The following is a 21,644-nucleotide window of genomic DNA, read 5'->3' as shown; positions in this document are numbered from 1 at the left end:
CCCTGATGACTACAATTCAAAAAGATTACATTCTTTTAATTACATTTCCACCCTGAAATGTCCGTTTCGACTTATATGTTTTTTTAAAAAATAATCTTCCTACTTCTATTTCTCTTCAAATAAAACATGAACAGATACACCTTAGACACTGTCTAACATACTGAAGAAAGACCTGCAGAAAAATTTCACCCGGCCTTTTTAAAGGTGCTGCTTGGAAGAGAATTTTAACTCGTTCTAACTACAGAATGGGCAGTAGTATCTACTCGAGCCACAAGGAGTGGATCGTATATTCACATTTATATCTATCTATCTCCACATACTTTGGTGGATATGGAGACTTGTTTGGAATTGTACAGACAGGACCCTATAAATGTGCAAGTCCTTGATGAGTCAGCTGATAAGCGTTCCTCTACTCGTCCTTTTGCTGAGGGGCAACAGAAGCGAGCATATTCCTCCAGCAATTCCAACCTGTTTCGTAACTTGTCGAGCAATCTGCGTTCAATCGAGCGGTCCCGAGCGGCCCGGCTGATTGGCTGGGGAGCGGAGCACCAGGGTGTGGTCTGCGCGCTCCCTCCTCGCTCCCTTCGCCACGGGAAGCCCGGGTGCATTCGAGTAGCGGCTCCTCTAGGCTCGGCGGTGGAGGCCGCTGCTCGCATCCGCCGCGACTTTCCGCTGGAGTCTGAATCTCTTCTTCCAAGATTCACGTCTTAGTGGACGTTCCAAGATAAAGCCCGAGGTAGGGAAGCGCGAGGCTGGGGACTAGAGGGAGACGGTTCGCGGGAAGGCTGCGCTCTCCAATTTCTTGAGCTTGGTCCCTGTGGGAAGAGGGCTTCGGAGGAGAGGGAGGGGGAGATTCTACTTGGCAAGTCCAAGGGGACCAAGTGAGGTGAGACTTACTCTCAGTCGGGGAGCTCCTGGGGCACCCCAGCCCCTAGTTTTCGGTGCTAGCTACGCGTTCTGGAGTGTGCTGCCCTGAGCCCGCAGAGACAGCGCGGTGTCGGAAGCCGGGCTCTGAGCCCGCGGGCTGGTGGACGGCGAGGCGAACCACCGGGAGGCAGAGCCGCAGTGGAGGCGGGCGAAGTCCGGGCCGCGCCGCACCCCTGCAACTCTGCTCGCCTGCGGAGGCTGGATGCTAGGCGCGGAGGCAAGTTTCTGCGGGGACCATCGCACCTGCGAGCGGCTGGAGCATCAGGGCGAGCGCTCCGCCCTTCCGCTCCTCGCGCGGGACTCAAGTTCAGCCTCACCTCTGCCTTCTGCGGATCTTGGCGTTTGGCTAATCCGCTGTGGTTTCTCCTCAGGTCGCGATGGATCTTGAAGACGGCCGCAGTGGAAGAGCAGTGGGGGAGAGCTTCTTGAAAAGGGACAAGAAAAGGTAGTCTGTTTCATTTTCAAACTTTACATGGCTTGAGAGATTTGGGAAATTTGTTTCTAGCCTCCAGCTCTGAAATAAATGATCAGCTGCTGCTGCTGATGATGTTTAACTTAAATGCAAGCAGCTGCAGAAGTTCGCTGGCTGAGTTGAGCACAGCGTTTGCATGGTGAGCTTCTACCTCAGCTTTCGGGTCCCATACAGGCCAGTGCTCATTTTCTTTTCGGTGTTTTGTAACCTGCTTTATAAGTGATGTTGGTCGCCGACGACCCTGAACCATGTGCTGCTTGTGTTCTGCTTTGTGGTCCTTTGTTCCTTCTGGTAAAATAGTCACATAAACATTGCATGTTTGTGGCGTAGCAGATAGGACAGAAGGCCACAACTGCATTTAAGCATTTTTAAAATTTTAAGGCGATGAGTAGCTGACCCTTGTAGAAGAAATTGTGAGAGGAGTGTACTACCAAAGAAGTTACTAGAATGGTGTGAAATTACCCTGATTATATATAGACTTGGTACTGTAACCACATAGGGAAAATAACTATCTTAAGTGAATTTTGATCACAGTGCAGTGTCTGTACATGAAATTTAAAATTTTGCTCAATAAGCTTTTTGTTAGTAATAAATTGTAAAATAAAACAATTTAGTAAATATATGAATATTATTAGAAACCAAGCTTTTCAGTGTAAGAGAAAAGAAATACAAATGTGGTCATTAAATAAGCTTTTTAAAAACAATGTTAAATTTGAATTAGAAACGTCAGTGTGATTTCATGATTTTTTTAAATAGTTCACTTTCTGTCCACTGAAAGGGATAGTGGCAAATTGCACACAGTGTCAGATCTTGGTTTCTCAGTATCGTTCATTACAAAAAGAATCTGCGCCCCATAGAGAAAGGGCTAATACCAATTGAGCCTGAGCCTGGAGTAGCTTTGTGGTACCTGAAAACAGTTAGTAGAGTTCAGGGCAGTTGTCAAAAAGGACACAGGAGCTGGCTTGAAGGGGCTTCCACTGGCCGAATCTGGGACAGTTTGAGCGACAAAAAGAATAATGACTGTACTCGATTGTGAAATACTGAATAAATGAATTTTTAATAAAATTCTGAGAGGAGGAGGAAAACTAAGGGTGAGACAAGGAGAGAGAGAGAGAGAGAGAGAGAGAGAGAGAAACTTCTTTACAGAAAAATGCCAGCTATCATGTTGAAACCTGCATTGTTATAATTGAATCGGGCAAGGATTGTTAATAGATCCTAAAGCACTCAGAGAAAGGCTGAATCTAAGAATTAGCCACAATTCTTAATTGGAAAAAGGAAAGTGTGGTTTTCCAGTGGAGAGATTTTGCGGTTAGGAACCTTAACCAAGTGATCAGACCTGGCCTGGCTCATGGTGGAATAGACTTCAGTGACACGGCACCACCATGAAGTATGTTTGCAAATCATTCAGTGAATCCAATCAAGCTTCCAGACTAATGCTGTCCAATAGTAATATAATGTGAACCACATTTGTAATTATTAAGTTTCTAATAGCAACATTTAAAAAGTAAAAAGAAACAGGTGAAATTAACTTTGAAAATATATTTTAGGGATCCAAGTATATACAAAATATTATCATTTATACATGTAATCAGAATTATTAACAAGAGAGTTTACATTCTCTTTTTCATACTAAGTCCTCAAATCTGGGTATTTCATACTTACTGCACGTCTCAATTTGGACTAAGTTTGAAACAGACATATCCAAGATGTGGGACATTTTATAAGACATCTGTTTTTGTTCCTATAAAAAGTGAGTGTTTGGCGGGGGTAGGTGGGGAGGAGGACTTCTAGATTTAAAAGAGAGACTAAAGAGACAAAACCACCAAATGTGATGTGTGAGCCTTTATTATATCAGTTCCAAAAAAGGAAAAACCTATAGAAAACATTCTTGGAAATTTTGAACGTGGATTGGGTATTAGATGATATCAAATTGCTGTTAATTTTATTATATGTGATAATGGTAGGAAAACATGTGAAGTGCCATGATGTTTGCAGCTTACTTTCAAATAGTTCAGCAAAATTTTAAGAGTTATAATATATATTTTGTTATGCAGATAAAGAAAATATGGTCAAAATGTTCACAGTTGTTGAATCTAGGTGAATTTTTTATGGGTAGTCTTATTACTGTTTTGATTTTTTTTGTTTATTTGAAAATTTGCGTAATAAAAAATTCCCAAATAAACAAAAAGAAAATAGATTACAAAGAGTGGAAGGTAGATATTTCCTGTTTTGTTTATGACTTTTAAACTTAGTACCTTAAACAACTATGTATTTTTGACACAAACACTTAGGGATATTGGAGTAAGAAGTATTAAGGATATGTGGAAGGAAATGATAAAGACATTGGACAGGTTGGTGGTTTCCAGAGGTGGAGGAAAGGGGGGCAAAATGGGTGAAGGGAGTCAAAAGGTACAAATTTCCAGTTATAAAATAAGTCATGGGGACATAATGTATAGCGTGGCAACTATAGTTAATAATACTATATTGCATATTTGAAAGTTGCTAAGAGAGAAAATCTTAAAAGTTCTCATCACAAGGAAAAATATTCTATGACTGTATGATGACAGATGTTAACTAGACTTATTGTGATCATTTCACAATATATGCAAATATCAAATCATTCTGTTGTACGCCTGAAACTAATACAATGTTGTATATCAGTTATACCTCCATTTTTGAAAAAGATGTTCAATAAATATTTGTGGGACATTTACTTATATTTATTCTTCAAAAAGTAAAACAGAGGGCTTTCCCTGGTGGCTCAGTGGTTGAGAGTTCGCCTGCTGATGCAGGGGACACGGGTTCGTGCCCCGGTCCAGGAAAATCCCACATGCCGCGGAGCGGCTGGGCCCGTGAGCCATGGCCACTGAGCCTGCGGGCCCGGAGCCTGTGCTCCGCAACGGGAGAGGCCACAACAGTGAGAGGCCCGCGTACTGCAAAAAAAAAAAATAATAAAATAAATAAAATAAAAAATAAAATAAAATAGAGTCCATATTTTGAAAAACAGAAAAAAGATTCGTTTGAGCCTGCGCGTACCTTCATTTTATTGTTGATTCTTATCATGGTCTATAGACTTTTTTTTTTTCAAACTAGAAATTGTTTTTTTTTGGTTAAGTAGCTCTTATTAAATTGTGCTCACCATTACTGATTTTAATCTGTTCTTAATAAAACTATATATTTTATATATATAGTTTATTGAGTTTTGAGCAGTTTTATTGAGATATAATTGACCTACAACACCATGTAAGTTTAATGTGTACAGCATATGGTTTGGCTTATAAATATTGTGAAATATTACCACAACAAAGTTAGCTAACCTCCATCATCTCATATAGATAAAAGAAAAAGAAAAATTTTTTCTTATTGTGATGAGAACGTTTAGGATCTACTCTCTTAACTTTTATATATATATATATATCATACAGGAGTGTGAACTGTAATCATCTTCTTGTACATTACATCTACAGCACTTTTTAATTTTATAACTGGAAGTTTGTATCTTTGGACCAGCTGCCTCTCATCCCCTCTCCCCCCTCTCTAATAACCACAAATCTTATTTCTTTGAGTTTTTTTAAAACTATATTTGAAATTATAAAGAAGCACGTGGCTTTGCTAATAGGTATAATGCTTGGGTAGTACTACCATTTGGCATATTTGTATTTGTTAAGATCCTTTATTAAAATGAGGCTTGATAAGCGACTTTTGCCATTTGTCAGCACTGTGCTTGAGCGGATGGCGATAAATGAGTCTTCTAGGAGCGGTGAGAGTCAGTTTATATGTGCATTTCCTTGCAATGCAGAGTCTTAGAATTCTGAGGTTGCACCAGATAGCCTGGTGTTTGGGAGTTAGACTTTGCAGTTTCAATCTTGGCTTTGTTCTAGCTGTGTGACCTTGGACAAATTAGTTAACTCTTCTCACCTGCAGTTCTCTTGTCTTTAAAGGAAGGACAAAAATGTGCCTGCCTCACAGAGATTAAGATTAAATGAGGTCCTGTATGGGAAGTGTTTACTTAGCCAGTGTCTGGAACATTATAAATTCTTCAGAGTAGCTGCAGTTTTAGAGAACGAAAAAATAAATAAAAAGCTTAGAGCTAAAACTCAATTATGTATGACTATTTTTTTTCCTCTCATCCTGATTCCAGGGATACTGAAACCACGCCTTTACTGGGAATAGGGTGGAACCAAATCTGAAGAGTTATGTTTGTGTATTTTGTGTGTTTTTATGTCTGTCGAACATTACTCCAAAGCCAAATATGGGGTAGACGCTGGATTTTTTTTTTCTTTAGAAGTTGCTTCAACTCTTTGACTTTGCTTAGCGTAAAGAACAAAGACAAAGATGAATTTACTTTTTGAACTTGAAAAGCTGTGTAAAAATAATGTAATTCTTCCCTGAAATAGTCTTTCTTTTATAAATATGAAAATGTAGATGCTGAGGCTAGTTTTGGTTGGTTTGCTTTCAGATGCTAGGTGGCAGTTACATAGAATAGAAAACTAGTTACAGAGTTTTGAATCTGCGCTCAAAATACTTGACCTTCCTATCTCTGCCTGAGGACCGCTTTTTTGCAGTTTACAAACCATCTTTTTTGATGGTAGTTTTTCTAGGTTGCGTTTATTGCCTTAATGGTCCATTTAGGGCTCCAGACATGTTTTCAGAATTAGATTTACTCAAGGAAAGTGATTTAATTCCCTTTCTCAGGGTAATTTATGCTCTGCATCTGTTTGCCACTCCTCTCCACTAGGTAAAGGGAATGATTAAGGATAATATTTAGGTAGGTAGACTAGCTATCTGCTGCTAGAATTACGAAGGTGATAATTAAGGGGATTAAGTCTGGAGAGCACGAATGATTTTCTAATTGGAAGAAAAACAGGAAGCTCTCTTTTTTTAGTATTATTTATTCTAATTGCAAAAGTCTTGTGTCTCTGTGTATTCACCATAGAAAATTAGGAAATAGCAAAGGCACAAGGAAGAAAATATTTTGGTAGAAATCTCAACACCCAGTGATAACTACCTGTATAGATTTCTAAGGTATATGTAAACATACTTAAACTTCATAAATGGGATCATATTATAACCTGTTCTTTTAATAACATTGTAGACATGTTTCTTTGTCCTATTTGTTATTAAGTATAAGCTCTGTTAATTGGGTAATTAAAGATTTATATAGTTTTTAAAGTTTTATGTAATTCTATTGCTAGGTTTTTCAGTAAAAAAGATGAGAAGAAAGAAAAGAAACCAACTGTCAGTACTTTTGCAGTGGTGAGTTTGAATGTATTCACTATTCAAAGTGCTTTGGAAATTTGACTTCTCCTGATCTAGAAAAGAGGTATTTCATCTGGTATAATACTTTCTTGGAGAAAAATTTGTTTGTATTTGTTAATGGAGAGGTAAAATGAATTCGTTTAATTTAGTTTGTTTTCAGGGGGATGCCAGTTATAACTTGCTGTGTACAATAAGCCTCCAGACTCACCCTTCCTAGCCTGGATTTCAATATTCTCCTAGTTAGTTACGTAGCCAGTGATATGTTACCTGTGGGAGCACTTCTCCCAGTGATGGTCTCAGCCATCTAGATAGAAGACACCAGCCACGTGGAGTGTGGATCAAAGAAAAAACGGGGTGCCCTGTCGACAAGGGCTCTAATCCTGGCAGGTTTGAGGTCAGAGTCCCAGACACTCACATAATAGAAGTTAGCAATGGATTATTTATTCCTATGACTTAGTACATGTCATTATTCTTCTGTGCTGAATAACTGAAAATCTGGAATTTGAAAACCTTAATATAATTAATTCTTTATCTTATTTTCTGGTTTCACTGGTAGCTGCTTAGAAGCTTTTCTTTAATCAGATTTGGATTAAGACAGGCTGGTTGATGGTCTCTCTCTACCTGGATCCTTTTTTTTTTCCCTGAGAATACAGATTTAGGTGAACTGTGCAAGTAGAACCTGGAAGACTGCTGAACCAATTAAGTCTTGTAGCCCACACTTTATAATTCAGGCCTAACACACCAGACAATTCTAAAATGTGTGTGTGTGTGGTGTTGGGGGGGTAGTCCATCTTATAAAATGAATATTAGTAAATTGAACAAAAAAATGCTTATAGGCAGGAAAAAAGTGTTGCCTTTTACACTGAGCACTCTGGTTATCTTATAAGAACTTCATCTTCCTGCACTGCAATTGCTCTTGCTAAAGTTCCACCTTTGACTCTGTTTCCACTCTCTTTGGAATTTTGGGGAAATGAGGCTATGCACTTGGGTCATTCTCAGAAAGACTACTTGAATAATCAAGTGACAGTTTTTATTTGTTTTAGATTTCATTCTTATATTCTTGTACTAAAAGAAGCTTTGATGTTAACATAGGGTTTATTGCCAAGACTTAATTTCCGTTCTATCACTTGGAGACCAAAATATTTCTGTCTTTTGTAATTTTGTTTTATAAGTAACTTAAATTTAAAAAATTAGGCTTATGTTTTGGAAAATTTAACAGACCTAATATATAGAAGTAATACTATCAATACAGTTGAGCCCACAAAAGAATAAACATGTGGAGTTTGAAGGCTAATAATTATAACATAAATACAGCTCTTTATGCCATGTGTTGCACTAAGTACTTCCTATATGAACGCATTTAATCTTTACAACTCCCTTGAAGATAGATACTATTATTATTCTAATTTTTACAGATAAAGAAAGTGAGGTGAGACTTACTAACTTGCCCAAGAATCCTAAGCAGGGCCAAGATTCAGACCTAGGAAATTCATGTTGTAAATTACAGTGCTCAGGATGGCATAGAAGGAATATATTCTAAGTCTTTTGAGGAAAAGCTGTACTATTTAAGTGGCTTTTTCTCATGCCTTTTTCTTGAAGAGCTGACATAGTTAACTGTGAACTTGAGTATAAAACCCATATAGACAGGGACGTATTAAGAACATTTAACAGTAAAATGCTGATGCTATTGGCATTGCTGATTAATAAAAATTTCCAGCTAAGACAAAAACTGATATGTGTTTGGGGTTTCCAAGAACCCCAGGTTTGATGATTCACTTGGAGGACTCACAGGACTCAGCATGTTGCCATACTCGTGGCTAAGATTTACAGCAAAGTCAGCAATGGGCAAAGGAAAGAGGGACAGGTCCAAGAGAAGCCCCCAGTGTCTTGTCCCAGTGGAGTCAACTTTATTCCCCCAGCAATGAGTTGTGACAACACATGTGAAATGCCGTCTGTCAGGGAAGCTCATTAGAGACTCGGTGCCCAAGGGTTTTTGACTGGGGGCTGATCGTGTAGCGCAGCGTGTACCAAAATTCCAGACTCACAGAAGGAAGGCAGACCTTCAGCATAAAGCACATTGTTTGTACAAATAGTTTGGCCACTTTTATCAGTTAGGGTGATGGTTACTCTCCCCAGAACCCAAATTCTAGCTGCCAGCCAAGGGCTAACCTTGAATGCAGTCTCAGGCTTGCAACGTTCACTGTTTTCTGTACACCATCCCTGTTAACTTTTTTCTAGTAGAAGACTTTTTGGCAGTCTTGAGAAAATGGTGAAAAAGAGGTAAGGAATACATTCAGATTTTTCTACTGGCCTTTATTTTATTTCTGTCAGGCTTTGTTTCAACATTTACAGAAACACAAAAGTAGGATAAAATCTAAAGCAAGTGAGGAAATGGGACAACTGGAAATTAGGGCGGGAACAATACAAGTTGGGCTACACTTCTTACACAGAGCGCTCCTTAAAGATTAAACACTCTTGCTGCAGATTCAACTCTGATCTTTCTACTTTATGTATCTTATTGAAACATTACTTTTTTTTCTAAATAGAGAATAAGTGGCAATGTTAAGTGCTTCCTCTGTGCCAGGCATCTGTTAAGCACCCATGTGTATTATTTAACTTCATCCTCACAGTGACCCTGTGATGTAGGAACTTGTGTTATTCTTATGGTCCAGATGATGAAACAGACTCGAGAGGTTTAAGCGATGTATTCAGTCACACAGTCACATAGCTAGTAAGGGGAAAGGCCCAGATCTGCTACGCTACATCCAGAGCTTTTAACAACTTTAATTATTTATGATAGTATATGGTTGGTTAAAATTTTATTTGCCTGGAATTGAAAGGTTCTTTGTTGACGCTGTTATCTTCTGGCCACTTGGTCATTCTTCATTGGAGACTTTACCACCTTGTTCAGTGTCTCCCTCTCCACCCCTGATACTCCTACTATCTTGGGTGACCTCTATGGTGTTATAAGGGTAACCACTCTTTGACCTTCACAACGGCAGTCATTTTTCCCTCCCCTTTATTCCAGCCACCCACTCACATCCTGGATTTTGCTGTTACTTGAAACTGTTCTACCTCCAAAGTACCATTTTGAAGCAGCCAGATTGAATTAGCCAGGCATCTCCTCTGTCTTCAGTCTGCTCACCGTTTTCCTTGGATCTTGAGTCCCCTGACCCATCAGTTTCCCAGTCAGCCCCTTCCTGTTTCCATTCCCTTTCTTATCAGTTTAGAGCAATGGTCATCACTTTAGTGGTACTCTTGCCCGAACTATAAACTTCCTTTCACCTGTCACTTGTCATGCCCAGCCCAGGCAAAATCAGCCATCTGCTTTCTTGGTGCCTGAACCCCGACATCTGATTGGTGCTGGAGAAAAATCTCACAATAGGCTCTATCCCACACAGAAATCCTATTCCTCCTCTTCTCGCTGAGTATATTAAAACTCAGATTTCCCACTTCTCCCCACCTAACCCCAACTCTTGGTGGATGACCTCTTTTTTTATTTCACAAACCAAATGGAAGCCACCTGACAGAAGTTCCTCAGCTCTTCTCTCCCAGTCTAACAAACATACCTGTACCTGGATCAGTTGCTTCCTCCTTCCCTCCTATTATAACAGGAAGCATTTAGTTCTTAAATCTAATCACCCACTTGTACACTGTATTTTGGCTCCTATATCCTCTGCCTTCTCAAGGACCTTAGGTTATTATTATCCTTTCTCTTCTGTATCCTCAATCCCTCCCTCAACTGGGTCTTTCCAATTGGTATTTTCATGTCACCTGTCTTTAATGTCACTGATGCCCTCCTTAAAGCCATCTCCTCTAGCTTGCTTCACAAATAGGAGCTGCCTTTGCTCTCTGTTTCACCTCCAAATCACTTCTTAACATTATAATTTGGCTTCTATCTCCAACACTCACCAAATTCAGTGGACAGTCTATCCTGACCTTTAAGTAGCACCTGACACTGTGTACCGTATTCATTCCTCTTGCTTGCATCTGTGATGCCACAGTCTGCTCATTTTCCTCCCAGTTCTTTGGGTCTTTTCTTGTGTCATCTTTACCTGCGCATTTAGAGTTCTCAACCCCTAATCCCAGGGGCCAGTGATAGTGATGGCAGTTCTCTAGTTTCACATGACCATTTCCAAGTTGTTTTCATGCAAAACTCCATCCCTGTTTGAGTTTGGTTCTGGACAATTATAATATCTTCTATCCATTTTCAGTGATACCGTCTACTAATTTCTAGTTACTTTTGCTCCTCCATTGAGGACCTTGGTGTTTGATTGCTTCTACTTCGTTCGCCTATGCTCTCATCATTCTTCTATTTTGGTAACCTTATTAATGTCTCCTAAGCTCCACATTCTTTGACCTCTTCAGGTCCAACAACCTTCATCCCTTCCTTTAGTAAATTACACTGTGGACAAAGACCTTTGGTTTATCATCTGGGTGGACTCTCACCTCTAGTGCTGTAAACTCAAATGGATGTCTTCCACCCCTGCTTATGATCCTTCTTGCTTGGCTATTGTTCCTTAGTATCCATTTTTTGACATTGTGTGTTCATTTTCTACTCCTGTCGGAACAAAATACCGCTAACTTAGTGGCTTAAAACAACACAAATATATTGCCTTATAGTTCTGGGGCCCAGAGTCTCACTGGGCTAAAGTCAAGGTGCCAGCAGGGCTGGATTCTTCTGGAGGCTCTAAGAGAGAATCTGTTTCCTTCCGTGCTCAGCTTCTACAGGCTTCCTGCCTTCTTGGACTCATGACCCCTTCCTTACTTCACTCCACCCTCTTGCTTAGCATTTCTCCTACTACTCACTGATTCCCCTGGCTCCCTCTGATAAGGACCCTTATGATGACACTGGGCCCACTTGGGTAATCCAGGATGCTTTGCTCATCTCAATATCCTTCATGTCTGCAGAATCATTTTTGCCATGTGAGGACACATATTCACAGGTCGTTGGGATTAGGACGTGCACATGCTTGGAAGCCGGAGCATTTTTCTGCCCTCCTAGTCAAGACTTCACTCTCCCAACCACTCTCTTCCCTCCTAGTCCCCCCTCGTCCATGTTTGCGCTTCTAAAACTTATTCTACCCACAATAGCCACATCAGATCACCTCCGTTCCATCCTTCAAACCCTCGAATGCCTTTCCTTTACACTTAGATGGGAAGTTGACAGTAAAACCAAAATTCCTCCTCTGGCTGTAAAATACCCTCCATAATCTGACCTCTGTGTCATCTCTGATTTCACGGCAGGCAGATCTCCTTCACCCTCTTCTTGCCACTGTGGTAATTATGTTTGATCCTTGAAACACACTGAGCTTGTATTCACCCCAGGACCTTTGCATTTGTTCTTTCTGCCTGGAACCTCTGTCCCCAGATTATCACATGACTTTTTCCTTCCTGTCACTGAGAACTCAGCTCAGATGTTGCCTTTTCATAGAGACTTTCTCCGCCCAGCCAGTCTGAGCCCGCTGGCGCTTCCTGTCACTGTGGCGCATCGCCCTGTGTGATATGTCTTCTGAGTACTTAACCACTGTCTGATTTCTTGTTTATGTTTGTCTTGTTTCTGAATCGAAGCTCCATGAGGGCAGGTGGTTTTGTGTGATTCCTTCCTTGCTGTGCTCCAAGTGCCTAGAACAGTGCCTGGAACTTTAATAGGTACTTAGATATTGAATGAATGTTGAATGCGTCTATTCCCTCTTGTACTATTTGCATACTAGTAAAATGTAATGTAAGTTTTATGAGGACAGGTAACTTGTCTTACTCAAGCTACCTGTCCTCATAAAGCTTGTCTTACTTGTTGCCAGTACCTAGAACCAAGCTTGATCCCTATTTGGTGCTTAATAAATATCTTTTTTTTTTTTTTGTGGTACGCGGGCCTCTCACTGTTGTGGCCTCTCCCGTTGTGGAGCACAGGCTCCGGATGCGCAGGCTCAGCAGCCATGGCTCATGGGCCCAGCCGCTCCGCAGCATATGGGATCCTCCTGGACTGGGGCACGAACCTGTGTCCCCTGCATCGGCAGGCGGACTCTCAACCACTGCGCCACCAGGGAAGCCCAATAAATACCTTTTGAATGTTGAATGAATGAATGAATGAATGAATTCGCTGACTTCTGCCTCCACCCAGGCACCATAGTGAGATCATGTATGCCCTCTTGCCTGCTGAAGATTACCTAAACCACTCCCCTGCCGGCACCTTCTACTTCTTTGCCTTGGGAAGTCCAACCCTTGGCTTTCAGTGTTGAGGATCCTTCCTCCTGTGTGGTTCTGATTCACCCCCTCTCTTCCCTGTCAACATCTGACCAAACATTTTCCATTTCCTTGTACTTAAAGGGCTGTGATTATAATGAAACTCCTGTTCTACATTTCACCTGATGTGTTACAACATTTTTTTTGTCTACCTGCTCCCTCACTGTAAGCTCCTGAAAAGTTTTATTAACTTTTATGTTTCTAAAACCGATAACAGTACCTGCTTGTGTTGTATGTTATTATGTCCAATGCCTAATAAGGTTTCTTTTATTAAGGATCGTTTTTAGCCTCATTACAGCTATGTGAAGCTTTCTGTGTATATGAGTATTTTCCTCATTTTATAAACGTAGAAACTGAAGCTCAAGGTTATTAAGAGATTTTTTTCCCCCAAAGTCTCCTTCCTAGTATATAACAGAGGTGGGACATTGCACTGAGGCTTTTGTCCTTCTCAGCATTATGTTACCACTTTCCTCAAAGCTTCTTGCCACTTTCCCTCCAGAAATCAATCTTGCCTCACCTCACAAATAAATATGAGCTTTGAACTGTCTCAACTTCGTCCTCATTCTCAGACACTTGTTTGTATCTGTGCTCACTTTTAGCTCATTTCTTCTAGCCTGAGATGAAGAGACATACCTTTGCCTGTTGGAGAACCATCCTGCCCTTACAAACTTGTATTTTGATTTTTCAAACGTATAGAAAGGTGCAGTAGTAAAATTCATACTCATATAACCATTATCTATAACTAATAATGGTTAACATTTTGCCACACATTTCACCTGGAATTAGAGATTTCACGATGTTTTGTACGTAACGACCTCTGTTTATATCTCTTAAAAGTTTTCCTACCAAACAGTTTCCTCTAAAACATAATACAATGATCATATTTAACAAAATGAACAGTAATTCCATAATACTATCTAATAGTCAAGTTATATTCACATTTTTCCAGTTAGCTCCCCCAAATGTCTCTTACAGTTGATTTGTTCAAAACAGGATCCAGTCAGGGATGATATTTGAATACTGTGTCTCCTGAGTCTAGGTAGAACACTTTTCTCCTTTTTTTTTGGGGGGGGGGCTGCACTGCACTGCTTGTGGAATTTTAGTTCCCTGACCAGGGATCTAATTTGGGCCCTTGGCATTGAGAGCATGGAGTCCTAACCACTGGACTGCCAGGAAATTCCAAAGTTTTCTCCTCTTTTTAAATGACATTGACCTGTGAAACGATGGTACCGATAGTCCTATAGAATGCTTCACTTTCTGGACGATTTTTATTACTTCCTTACGGTGTCATTTAACTTGTTATTCCATGCCTTGCATTTCTTATATGCTAAAAGTTAAGTCTAAAGGTTTTAATGCACTCATGTTAAATATTTTTGGTAAGAAATTGTATAGGGGATGCTGTGTACTTCATGTCTTATCACACCTGGAAACATCAAGTGTCAGGGTATTCTACTTTTCTATGATACCAAGTTTGATCACTTGGTGAAGGTGATGACAGCTTGGATCCCTCGACTGTAGAAGGATCTCTACCCCTTTGCAGCTATGTGGGGTCTTGGGGCCTCAGGGGATATCTTGTTTCTGCTAATAATTATCGTGCCCATTGATGGTCCCTCACCCCAGGTGCTCGAAATAACTATTTCTCTTATTTTCTAGGACGTTAGTCCATCTCAGTTTCCTTCCTGTGTTTTCACCGATGGTCTCTTTGACTGATTTGCCTATAAATGTGTATATGATTTCATGAAATAGCTCTCCCTTGACATTATATCCCCCTCTAGTAACCATTCTCTCTCTTGCTTTTGTCCCAAGATCATGAAAAGGACAGTCACCATGCTATCTACTTTACTTCCTCTCCAAATTGTTCTTAATCCCACTCATTAGTTCTTGCTAAATGATCTTGTCCACGCCCATGACTTCTGCTACATACGCTAGTGTCACAAAAGTACTCCTCAAACTGAATTTTCTCCACGTATTCCCTGGATGGGCATGAAACGGGACCCAATGAGATTTCTCTGCCCCTTCTCTGTCCCCTTCCCCCCATATCTTTGCCTATTCTGGTTTGCCCTGTCTCAGTGAAGGGTACTTCTTGGTCAGTTAGCTTTTTTTTTTTTTTTTTGCGGTACACGGGCCTCTCACTGTTGTGGCCTCTCCCGTTGCGGAGCACAGGCTCCGGACGCGCAGGCTCAGCGGCCATGGCTCATGGGCCCAGCCGCTCCGCGGCATGTGGGATCCTCCCGGACCGAGGCACGAACCCGTGTCCCCTGCATCGGGGACCACTGCGCCACCAGGGAAGCCCCTCAGTTAGCTTTTTCCTGCTGCTTCTACATCTCACACCCCAAGCTTGGGAGACCCCCAGTCTTCTCTGGGCACACTGTGATCGTTCTTGCCTCAACTTACCATCCTTTCTGGTTGGAATGCCTTCCTCCTTGCTTTTAAGCCCTTGCTGAACTGTTAAAGCTGGGAGGAAGCATCACCTCTATGAAGCTTTTCCACAAAGGAGGCAATGACCCATTCGCTCCATCTTGTATCTGCTCTGCTCTGTATAGCATGCTGTCAAGGCATGCAGAATATATATTGAATATACTGTTTTTGCTTTGCCTTCATCCTTTAAACACCCTGGAAGCAGGAGTTGTAACTTTGGTATTTATTTCTGGCTCTTTTCAGTCATTGAGTAGGCATTTAGTAAATATTTATATTCATGGCCTGCTTGCTTTTATTATAATAGCCAGTGTTAGTTTTCGAGGTAAAATGTCCTGTGGGGTTGGTGATGAGGGAAATCCTTGTGTATCAACCATCTTCTCAGGCTTCCCTGGTGGCGCAGTGGTTGAGAGTCCGCCTGCCGATGCAGGGGACACAGGATCGTGCCCTGGTCCGGGAGGATCCCACATGCCGCGGAGCAGCTGGGCCCGTGAGCCATGGCTGCTGAGCCTGCGCATCCGGAGCCTGTGCTCCGCAACGGGAGAGGCCACAACAGTGAGAGGCCTGCATACCGGGAAAAAAAAAAAAAAAAAATCACCCATCTTCTCTTCCTCTACTGAGAAATTAGATACTTTGTCCATTTTATAGTCTCTGATAGAAGATACTAGATACTAAATGGTTTCTGCTCATCTCTAACTCCTTTTTTTTTTCCTTAGGTGGATGAATGCTTAGTTAAGACAAAGTAAATAGTGGCAAAATTTAGCCTGTGTTTCAATGAAATACGAAAAAAAGGCAAAACGTATTCTCCCTTAAAGGTTTTAATTTGTAAATAGGATGTTTTTAGATTATGGAAAATAACGTCATTAATTTAAGCTCATTTGATTACAAATCCTTCTTTCCTTCCTTCCTTCCTTCCTCCTCCACCCCTTCCTCCCTTCCTTCCCTCCCTTCTTTCTTTCAATTTGCCTGCAATTAAAGAGATTATGCACATCTGTACTGGTCTCTGGGAAGCATGCATCTAACTCATTCCTTTCCTTTTCCTTCTTACTATGGAGACCTAATTACATTAACATCATTTCACATTTTGTGCTAATGCTGTTACGCAGCAGATCTTTGACCCAAGCCACTTTTTTAAAGCCACAACACGTTTCCTCAATGGTGATTTTTCTGGGTTGAAAAATCTTGAGCTGAAAAGTTGCTTCCATTTTTGGAAATCAGAGTCACAAATACTGTCTTTCTGTTATTGTGCCATTATAGATTTTTGTAATTTCCGAGAATGTCCTATGCTTCTCATCAAACCCGCATATGTAGGAGAAGAAGGCAGATGAAATCTGGCATGTTCAAGGTGGTATGGCTGTAAATTGGTGCAGCCACTATGGAAAACAGTATGAAGGTTCCTCAAAAAACTAAAAATAGAACTACTATATAATTCAGTAATTCCACTATTGGGTACAGATCCAAAGAAATGAAAAACACTAATCTGAAAAGATACATACATCCCAGTATTCTTAATAACATTATTTACAATTGCCAAGATATGGAAGCAAACTAAGTGTCCGTCAACAGATGGCTGGATAAAGATGTGGTACACACACACACACACACACACACACACACACACACACACACAGTGGAATACTACTCAGTCATAAAAAAGAACGAAGTTCTGCCATTTGCAACAACATGGATGGATCTAGAGTGTATTATGCTTAGTGAAATAAGTCAGACCTGAGAAAGACAGATACTGGATGTTATCACTTAAATGTGGACTCTGAAAAATACAACAAATAAATATAACAAACCAGAAACAGACTCACAGATATAGAGATCAAACTGGTGTTATCAGTGGGGAGGGGGAAGGTAGGAGGGATGAGATAGGGGTAGGGATTAAAGAGGTGCAAAGTACTGTGTATAAAATAAATAAGCCACAAGGATATATTGTACAACACAGGGAATATAGCCAATATTTTATAATAAGTTTAAATAGAGTATAATCCATAAAATTGTCAAATCACTGTTGTACACCTGAAACTAATATATTGTAAATCAACTAAACTTCAATTTAAAAAAAGAAGACAGAGTGAGTCCAATAAAAAGAAGCAGGTCAGAACTCAAAAAAAGAAAATAATGCCTATTTCTTTTCTTTTCTTTTTTTTAATTACCTCAATACATTTATTTTTATTTATTTGTTTATCTATTTATTTATTTATTTTTGGCTGCATTGGGTCTTCATTGCTGTGCGTGGGCTTTTCTCTAGTTGCGGCGAGTGGGGGCCACTCTTTGTTGTGGTGCACAGGCTTCTCATTGCAGTGGCTTCTCTTGTTGCAGAGCATGGGCTCTAGGCGTGTGGGCTTCAGTAGTTGTGGCACGCAGGCTCAGTAGTTGGTGGCGCACAGGCTTAGTCGCTCCGTGGCATGTGGGATCTTCCCGGACCAGGGCTTGAACCCGTGTCCCCTGCGTTGGCAGGCGGATTCTTAACCACTGGCCCACCAGGGAAGTCCCAAATGCCTATTTCTAATTAGGTTATCAGACCAAGGTGGTCACAGTAGTAGTCTGAGAACTGTTTAGATTTCAGATATATTTGGAAAGTAGAGCTAACCATCCGTGAAATTTTGCTAATTGTTCCTCTTCTCTGTATTTTCTCATTTTTTAGTTTCGCTATTCGAATTGGCTTGATAAGTTGTATATGGTGTTGGGGATTATGGCCGCCATCATCCACGGAGCCGGACTCCCCCTCATGATGCTGGTTTTTGGAGACATGACGGATAGCTTTGCAAATGCAGGAAATATAGGAAATCTAACTACTTCAGAAATAACTAATGGAAGTAAGTATTGTTTGCCGTACTGATTTTGTTGGAATCTTTGCAGAAAAATCATTCACTCAGAATGAAGTTTGTGGAGCCCTTACTAAATATGCACTAGTGTGTTTAGTGCTGTGGAGGGGTCTGAGCTATAGTTCATATTTTTAATGAATCCCAGAAGATAATATTCACAAGCATTAGAGTATACAGTGGAAGTGCTGGTAGAGATAGATAGAAAAATAGAGAGCTCTGTGAAGTCAGAAATATCCCAGGCAGTTTCAGGAAGAGGTATAGGAGCCTAATCTGGACTTTGAATGATAACTAGGAATCAGTTGTGAGATTCTCTGACATATTAGATGTGGGTATAAGAGACAGGAGTTTAAGATGATTCAATAGTTTTTAGCTGGATAAACTGGATAAACTGGATGCAGTTACCATCAGTTGAGATGAGAAAGATGGAGGGAAGAGTATTTTGGCAGTAAACACCAGAAATTTAATTTTGGACATTGCCACAGGTTAGGCTCTTTGTTTTTTTAAAAACCATTTATTTATTTATTTGGTTGCACCAGGTCTTAGTTGTAGCTTGCGGACTCCTTAGTTGTGGCATACCAGCTCCTTAGTTGTGGCATGTGAACTCTTAGTTGCGGCATGCATGTGGGATCTAGTTCCCTGACCAGGGATCGAACCCAGGCCCCCTGCCTTGGGAGCTCGGAGTCTTATCCACTGCGCCACTGGGGAAGTTCCATGTTAGACTCCTTGGAAACATGTGAAAAAAGAGAAATGGGGACAAGAGAAGTTTTGTGTGTGTGTGTGTGTGTGTGTGTGTTTTAGGATGAGAGAAATAACAGCTTGTTTATATGCTAATGGAAATGATCCAAAAGAGAGGAGAAAGTGATGCTTTGCAAGAAAGGAAAGAAATTTGTTTGAGTGATATCCTTGAGAAAGGATGGACTCTTATGCTCAAGATGGAATACTTGCTTGAGGTAGGAGCACAAATAGTTCACCCACAATAACGGGTGGGGAGAGAGAGTATTTGAGTGTCAGTGCCCAGAGGTGGGTAGACGAGGACTTGAGAATTTGTGGAACTTTTCTTCTGGTAACTTCAATTTTTTCAGTCAAATAAAAAGTAAGACATTTGGCTGAAAAAGAAAGAAGATCGAAAACAAGTTTATGGGAATTGCCTGGCTGTCCAGTGGTTAGGACTCTGCACTCTCACTGCTGAGGGCCTGGGTTTGATTCCTGGCTGGGGAACTAAAATTCCATAAGCCTTGTGGCGTGGCCAAAAGAAAAAATTAAAACAAGTTTCTTAGGAGAGTGAGAAAGTGAATGGACTAGGGTGTCACGCACACACACTTTCATCACACTCTCGAACTTGATTGAGGAGGGACTGGTTGATAGCTGTGAGCTCCCAAGTCACCTTTGGTTAAGCATACCCGAAGACTTACGGCCTGCTGTGCAGTCAAGGAGTAGAAACATTGATAAGGCCTGTTTGAGAACACACCGGAGAATAAAGTGATGTAGCTTTTGCAGGATCTTTAAGTCTCTGATGAATACTATGAATTCTTTCCCCCAGAATATATGCATGCCAATACATATGCATGCCATTTGGGGGTATTTATGGATCCTCTGATAGCTGTCTGTGGATCCAGGGAACTCTTTTTTGTGATTCTGAAGAGCGCATTGTTTACCCTGAGGAGGGACTGCTTCAGTTCTGTGAAGACAGGTCATGAATTGGGCCAGAAAATTTTATAGTATGTTTGAGCTCTGTAAAATTCTTATGCATTTATTATGCCCCTTTGTGGCATTCAAAGGGACCTGGCAAAAGATGTTGTACCACGTTTGGACTGGCATCTTTCTTTCATACCATTCATCAAAAGGAAGCACTTGGTGCTCTCTGAGTTCATTGGTTCCCGGGCGTGCTATAATTTAGCACTACTCTTTGGAGTTGGTTCTCTCACTACTTTTCAGGGCTCTGTGGCTGCTCAGCTGACTTTATATGTACATCTGTGCCCATTCTGATCCCACTTTTTATGAAATCCAGACACACATTGATCTAACTGTGGGAGGTGTTCTACTTATCATGCTGTGCACCTGCACGCATTCCATGGAGGGCCAGCTGCTGAACTCAGCTGTGTTTATCAGGAAATATTGGGCTGTTAACACAACTGTTGAAAATTGGCCCAGTCTGGGAAGAGTAGACTATTACACGGCTGCCTGAAGCTAGCAGAGCTGAACTTGGATGGGCCACACTAAACTCACTTGTGCTATGGGGATTGGTCTTCTTCAAATTTTATTTTTATTTTCTAATTTTTAACTTAAAAAAAATTTTTTTTTTTTTGCGGTACGCGGGCCTCTCACTGTTGTGGCCTGTCCCATTGCGGAGCACAGGCTCCGGATGCGCAGGCTCAGTGGCCATGGCTCACGGGCCCAGCTGCTCCATGGCATGTGGGATCTTCCCGGACCGGGGCACGAACCCGTGTCCCCTGCATCGGCAGGCACACTCTCAACCACTGCGCCACCAGGGAAGCCCCTAAAATTTTTTTTATACAATGTTTCATGGTTACTTTCCATTTCCAGTTATTACAAAATACTGGCTGTATTCCCCATGTTGTACAATACATCCCTGACCCTGTCTTACACCCAGTAGTTTGTATCTCCCACTCCTCCACCCCTATATTGCTCCCACACACACTGATCACTAGTTAGTTCTCTGTATCTGTGAGTCTGCTTCTCTTTTATTATATTTACTAGTTTGTTGTGTTTTTATTTATTTATTTATTTTATTTATTTTTGGCTGTGTTGGGTCTTCGTTGCTGCGCGCGGGCTTTCTCTAGTTGTGGTGAGCGGGGGCTACTCTTTGTTGCGGTGTGCAGGCTTCTCGTTGTGGTGGCTTCTCTTGTTGTGGAGCACGGGCTCTAGGCGCTTGGGCTTCACTAGTTGCAGCATGCGGGCTCAGTAGTTGCGGCTCGCGGGCTTAGTCGCTCCATGGCATGTGGGATCTTCCCGGACTAGGGCTCGAGCCCGTGTCTCCTGCATTGGCAGGCGGATTCTTAACCACTGCGCCACCAGGGAAGCCCTATTGTGTTTTTTAGGTTCCACACATAAGTGATAATATCATACAACATTTGTCTTTCTTTGTCTGACATTTCACTTAGCGTTATGCCCTCAAAGTCCATGCATGTTGCTGCCAGTGCCAAAGTTTTGTTCTTTTCTATGGCTGAGTAGTATTCTATTGTATATATGTACCACATCTTCTTTATTTATCTGTCAGTGGGCACTTAGGTTGCTTCCATATCTTGGCAATTGCAAATAATGCTGCTGTGAACATTGGGGTGCATGTTTGACTAGTCTTTTTTTTTTAAAAAACCAAGTGCATTAACATATACACACATTATATCTCCATCACCCAGATGTTAATTGGTCTTTACTCTCATAAGAAAATAATTGATCTCTTTAAGTAGAAGTACCGACGATTACTATGTCTTGGTGTTTGTTACCTGGTCCACCTTTAGACATGTGAGATGGGC

General features: G+C 41.1%; 1 protein-coding gene across 2 annotated transcripts in view; it reads left to right on the top strand.

Annotated features, from left to right (window-relative positions):
* The first annotated feature begins 571 nt into the window (after positions 1–571).
* Positions 572–21,644, top strand: part of ABCB1 (ATP binding cassette subfamily B member 1) — a 108,614-nt gene continuing 87,541 nt past the window's right edge. Inside the window, exons 1-4 of one of the 2 annotated variants that reach the window (XM_081244535.1) lie at positions 572–736; positions 1,299–1,372; positions 6,595–6,655; positions 17,970–18,141. In XM_081244535.1, the coding sequence (XP_081100661.1) occupies positions 1,305–1,372; positions 6,595–6,655; positions 17,970–18,141 (301 nt within the window). In that variant the 5' untranslated portion in view covers positions 572–736; positions 1,299–1,304. Of the gene's footprint in view, positions 737–1,298; positions 1,373–6,594; positions 6,656–8,919; positions 8,939–17,969; positions 18,142–21,644 lie in introns of those variants that run through there. The other variant, XM_081244536.1, reaches the window with a different exon arrangement.

The sequence above is a fragment of the Mesoplodon bidens genome, assembly GCF_964165515.1.
Source record: "Mesoplodon bidens genome assembly, chromosome: 9".
Classification (NCBI taxonomy): Eukaryota; Metazoa; Chordata; class Mammalia; order Artiodactyla; family Ziphiidae; genus Mesoplodon; species Mesoplodon bidens.
Note: the sequence above shows the minus strand (reverse complement) of the source record. Positions and strands in the feature narration are given on the sequence as shown.